This window comes from Ailuropoda melanoleuca, unplaced genomic scaffold (genome assembly GCF_002007445.2).
Source record: "Ailuropoda melanoleuca isolate Jingjing unplaced genomic scaffold, ASM200744v2 unplaced-scaffold9111, whole genome shotgun sequence".
Classification (NCBI taxonomy): domain Eukaryota; kingdom Metazoa; phylum Chordata; class Mammalia; order Carnivora; family Ursidae; genus Ailuropoda; species Ailuropoda melanoleuca.
Window position 1 is genome coordinate 9,026 of NW_023254561.1, and position 5,285 is coordinate 14,310.

At 44.1% G+C, this 5,285-nt stretch overlaps 1 protein-coding gene across 1 annotated transcript; it reads left to right on the plus strand.

Moving 5' to 3' along the window:
* Positions 1-1,432: 1,432 nt before the first annotated feature.
* LOC100479961 (olfactory receptor 1G1) lies at positions 1,433-2,524 on the plus strand. Its single transcript, XM_002931318.2, has one exon. The coding sequence runs from the start codon at positions 1,433-1,435 to the stop codon at positions 2,522-2,524; it is 1,092 nt and encodes a 363-aa protein (XP_002931364.2).
* The last annotated feature ends 2,761 nt before the right edge of the window (positions 2,525-5,285 follow it).

Below are 5,285 nucleotides of genomic sequence, written 5' to 3' on the forward strand. Positions count from 1 at the left end.
TATACATTTTTTAACCCAGCATAATCTTCACAACCCCTGGACTCAGTAAACTCAGATATTATCCCCATATAAAAGATGCTGAAGCTAAAGCCAAAAAAGGTTCAGCAACTTTCTCAGAATCACATCAAGAGTAAAGAGTGGGAATGGGACGCCTGGGTGGCTCAGTCTGTTGGGCATCTGACTCTTGATTTTGGTTCGGGTCTGATCTCAGGTCTTCACATAGAGCCTGCATCGGGCTCCTCATCAGCGGAGAGTCTGCTGGAGATTCTCTCCCTCTCTCCCCGTGTCTCCCTTGCTCCACACTCGCTCATTCTCAATCTCTCTCTCTAATAAATAAATCATTTTTCTCAAAAAAGTAAAGGGTGGGGAAATTCTGTCCCACTCCCAAGGGTATCTTATGTTTTTATCACAACCCTAAACAAACATTACATGAACCCATACCTCCAATGACTGTTCTTCGTCTTTGTTTCTCCACACCATCAAACAGGAACATGGGAATTTCTCATGTTGATTGCACATCATGGTTGATAAAGAAACTTCAACGGATTCCAGCCTTTGGTCCCCTCAACACTCCTATCAGGTAGGGCTAGTACTGCATCTTACGGAGAAGGGAAGTAAGGCTCCAAGGCAGAGGCATGCGAGGAACACAGCTGTAAAGCACGGCCCTGGATGCTTTTCCACTGCATCCTGTGTCCCTGCTTCGCATTTCAGCAACTGCTACCAACAATGACAGGAGTGTCACCACCCTCGAGAATAGCCTGCCCTCCATACATGTTACCTCAGTCATAACGTCAATGACTCCATGAAGGCGCTGTCCATAGTCCAAATGAGGAAACACACATTCAGAGTTAAGTAGCTGACCAAGGTCAGACTGAGATAGGAAGCAGAAGAAAGCTTCCCATCGTGTCTCCAGGATGCCAAAGCCCAGAAAATAAAAAGAAAGATGTTGGTGGTGGGGTTGATGATGACAACACAACTTCTGTGCCCTTAAGGGTAGAGCACCTCTCAGTTTCCACCATTCTCATATCCACACTGACTCAGTGGAATGGTCCTCTAAGGCAAAGAGCACCAGAACATTCAACTACACCTAGAGACCCCTGGTCTCCACTGGCTCCTCTCTGGACAAACTACTCCTCCTCCTCTTTCTCCCTCAAGATGCACTCACACTCTGACACACATACACACAGGTGCCCTGCAGTGCCCACGAAATCCAAGTAGAGGCATGACCCCGAAAAGAGTTCCAAAAGAGAGGGGACCAAACCGGTTGTTCCAAGTCTTTTAGAAAGGGCACTAAATTTGAAGAAGTTCTTTCAGGTGAATCCCAGTTCAGCATCACTCAGACAATCCATGCCAAAACCTTCCTACATGACAGGAATCTCGAACCCAAACTACAGCTCACCCTCATGCCTCCTTATCACAGTCCACAGCCCTCATGTTTACTAACCCAGTTACAACTGCTACTGAATCTGAATCTCAGTGGCCTTTTCAAGGAATAGAGAGAAACAGATCAAAGCCCTTGCAGTCTGTACTATTCGGAGCCTACCTGTATTTAAGCAAAATTCTCCTCCAATTTCTCTACTTTAAGGAAATCAGAAACCACACCAGCATCTCTGACTTCCTGCTCCTGGGCTTCTCTCACCACCCAGAGCAGCAGCCTCTCCTCTTTGGACTCTTCCTGGCCATGCACCTGGTCACCATGTTGGGGAACCTGCTCATCATCCTGGCCATAGTTTCTGACCAGCACCTCCACACCCCCATGTACTTCTTCCTGGCTAACCTGTCCCTCATCGATACCTGCTTCTCCTGCACCACCGTCCCCAAGGTGCTGGTGAACACCCTCACACAGCACCACACCATCACCTACACTGGCTGCCTCGTGCAGATGTACTTCTTCATGGCCTTGGCCCTGCTGGATGACTTCCTGCTGGCCGTGATGGCCTATGACCGCTACGTGGCCATCTGCCTTCCTCTCCACTACACCACGATCATGTGTCCCCAACGCTGCCTGCTGCTGGTCACCACATCCTGGCTCTGTGCCCACCTCCTGGCCTTCTCACTCACCCTCCTCATGTCTCAGTTCTCCTTCTGTGCCTCCCATTCCATCCCACACTTTTTCTGTGACCTTCTCCCTCTCCTCAAACTTGCCTGCTCAGACACCCAGATCTTTCAGGTCATGATGTTTGTGGAAGCAGCCCTCTCGGGTGTGGTCCCTCTCACCTGTGTCCTGGTCTCTTATGCCCACATCATGCACACCATCCTCAGGGTTCCCTCGGCTGCAGGGAAGCACAGAGTCTTCTCGACCTGTGGTTCTCACCTGACAGTGGTCACTCTCTTCTATGGAACTGTCTTTCTGGTGTATTTCCAGCCCTCATCCTCCTACTCAGCAGACACGGGAATGGTGGCATCTGTGGTATACACGATGGTCACCCCCATGCTGAACCCCTTCATCTACAGTCTGAGGAACAGGGACATTAAGGGTGCTCTGAGGAAACTCGTTGGCTGGGGAAGATGTTCCACCCCATAGAGAGACCAAAGTAGAACATCAGGTGTTTTTAAATACCTTCCTCATTTGCATTCTCTATTACAATTTTGAAAAACTCAAGGTTATGGCAGGATTAATACTCATCGTAACAATCAGGTTTAAGTAATAAAGGTTGCCTGACCTGGCAGGACTGGAATAGAACCAACTGGATAAGACAGTACTCTAACCTGGAGAGGGGGAGTGGCCAGAATATCCTACAGGGTTTCAAAGCAAAAATGGCACCAAAGTTAAACAGGCAAAGAAGATTTTATTCAAGACTTGCAATAGGAGGAGTAGGCGGAGCTCAGTCTGAGCTCAAGACTGCTGAGATAAATGGTAAGAGGACTCTTTTTTTAAATTGTTTATTTGATTATAGTGCATGTACAAAAAAGTGAGGCAAGCGCAGAGAGAAAGAGAAACTCAAGCACACACCCCACTGAGTGTGCAGCCAAAGCAGGGAGCTGGATCACATGTGGGGCTGGATCACAGGAACCTGAGATCATGACCTGAACCAAAACCAAGGGTTGAATACTTATTTATTTTTTCATATATAATAATATTTTTTATTATGTTAGTCACCATACAGTACATTCCTAGTTTTTGATGAAAAAGTTCCATGATTCATTACTTGCATATAACACCCAGTGCACCATGCAATACATGCCCTCCTTAATACCCATCACCGGCCTACCATTCCCTCACCCCCATCCCCTCTGAGGCCCTCAGTTTGTTTCTCAGAGTCCATAGTCTCTCCTGCTTCATTCCCACTTCTGATTACGGCCCCATCTTCAACCCTTTCTTCCCCTACCAATCTTCCTAGTTCTTATGTTCCATAGATGAGAGAAATCATATAATAATTGTCTTTCTCTGCTTGACTTATTTCACTTAGCATTATCTCCTCCAGTCCCGTCCATGTTAGAGCAAATGTTGAGAACTATTCTTTCTGATAGCTGAGTAATATTCCATTGTATATACGGACCACAACTTCTAAATCCAGTCATCTGTTGAAGGGCATCTCAGTTCCTTCAACGATTTTGCTATTGTGGAAAATGCTGCTATGAACATTGGGGTGCATATGGCCCATCTCTTCACTAGGTCTGTATCCTTAGGGTAAAAACCCAGTAGTGCAATGGCTGGGTCATACGGTAGCTCAATTTTTAACTTTTTAAGGGACCTCCACACTGTTTTCCAGAGTGGCTGTACCAACGTGCATTCCCACCAACAATATAGGAGGGGTCCCCTTTCTCCATACCTTCTCCAGCAATTGTTCTTTCGGGCCTTGTCAATTTTTGCCATTCTAACTGGTGTAAGGTGGTATCTCAACGTGGTTTGATTTGAATTTCCCTGATGGCTAATGATTTTGAACATTTTTTCATGTGTCTGTTAGCCATTTGTATGTCTTCACTGGAAAAGTGTCTGTTCATATCTTCCGCCCATTTTATGATTTGTTTATTTGTTCCTCGTGTATTGAGTTTGAGAAGTTCTTTGTAGATCTTGGATACCAGTCTTTTATCTGTAGCATCATTTGCAAATATATTCTCCCATTCCATTGGCTGCCTCTTAGTTTTTTTGACTGTTTTCTTGGCTGTGAAGAAGCTTTTTATCTTGATGAAGTCCCACAAGTTCATTTTATCTTTTCTCTTGCCTTTTGGAGATGTGTCATGAAAAAGGTTGCCGTGGCCGACGTCGTACAGGTTGCTGCCTACGTTCCCCCTAGGATTTCGATGGATTCCTGTCTCACATTGAGGTCTTTTATCCATTTGGAGTTTATTTTTGTGTATGGTGTGAGAGAGTGGTCAAGTTTCATTCTTTTGCATGTAGCTGTCCAATTTTCCCAGCACGATTTATTGAAGAAACTCTTTTTTCCACCGGATCTTTTTTCCCACTTTATCAAAGATTAGTTGCCCAAAGGGACGAGGGTCCATTTCTGGGTTCTCTATTCTGTTCCATTGGTCGATGTGTCTGTTTTTGTGCCAGTACNAACTCTTTTTTCCACCGGATCTTTTTTCCCACTTTATCAAAGATTAGTTGCCCAAAGGGACGAGGGTCCATTTCTGGGTTCTCTATTCTGTTCCATTGGTCGATGTGTCTGTTTTTGTGGAGTACCATGCTGTCTTTGTGATCACAGCTTTGTAGTACAGCTCGAAATCCAACATTGTGATGCCCCCTGCTTTGTTTTTCCTTTTCAACAGTTCCTTGGAGATTCGGAGCCTTTTCTGGTTCCATACAAATTTAAGGACTATTTGTTCCAGTTCTTTGAAANGTTGCTCCAGTTCTTTGAAAAATGTCATCAGTATTTTGATCAGAATAGCATTGAAAGTGTAGATTGCTCTGGGTGGCAAGGACATTTTAACTATATTAATTCTTCCGATCCATGAGCATGGAATATTTTTCCATCTTTTTATGTCTTCCTCAATATCTTTCAAAAGTGATNATGTCTTCCTCAATGTCTTTCAAGAGTGATTTATAGTTTCTAGAATACAGATCCTTTATGTCTCTGGTTAAGTTAATTCCAAGGTAACGTATGGTTTTTGGTGCTATTATAAATGGGATGGATTCCCTAATTTCCCTTTCTTCTATCTCATTATTCGTGTATAGAAATGCAACTATTTTCTGGGCATTGATTTTGTACCCCACCACATTACTGAATGGCTCTATAACTTCTTTTTTTTTCCACTTTATTTTTATTTATTTATTTATTTATTTATTTATTTTTATTTTATTTTATTATTATATTATGTTAGTCACCATACAGTACATCCCC

Bases quoted from the DNA above. Each gene is read 5' to 3' on its own strand.
- LOC100479961 (XM_002931318.2), top strand. From the start codon at position 1,433: ATGTTTACTAACCCAGTTACAACTGCTACTGAATCTGAATCTCAGTGG.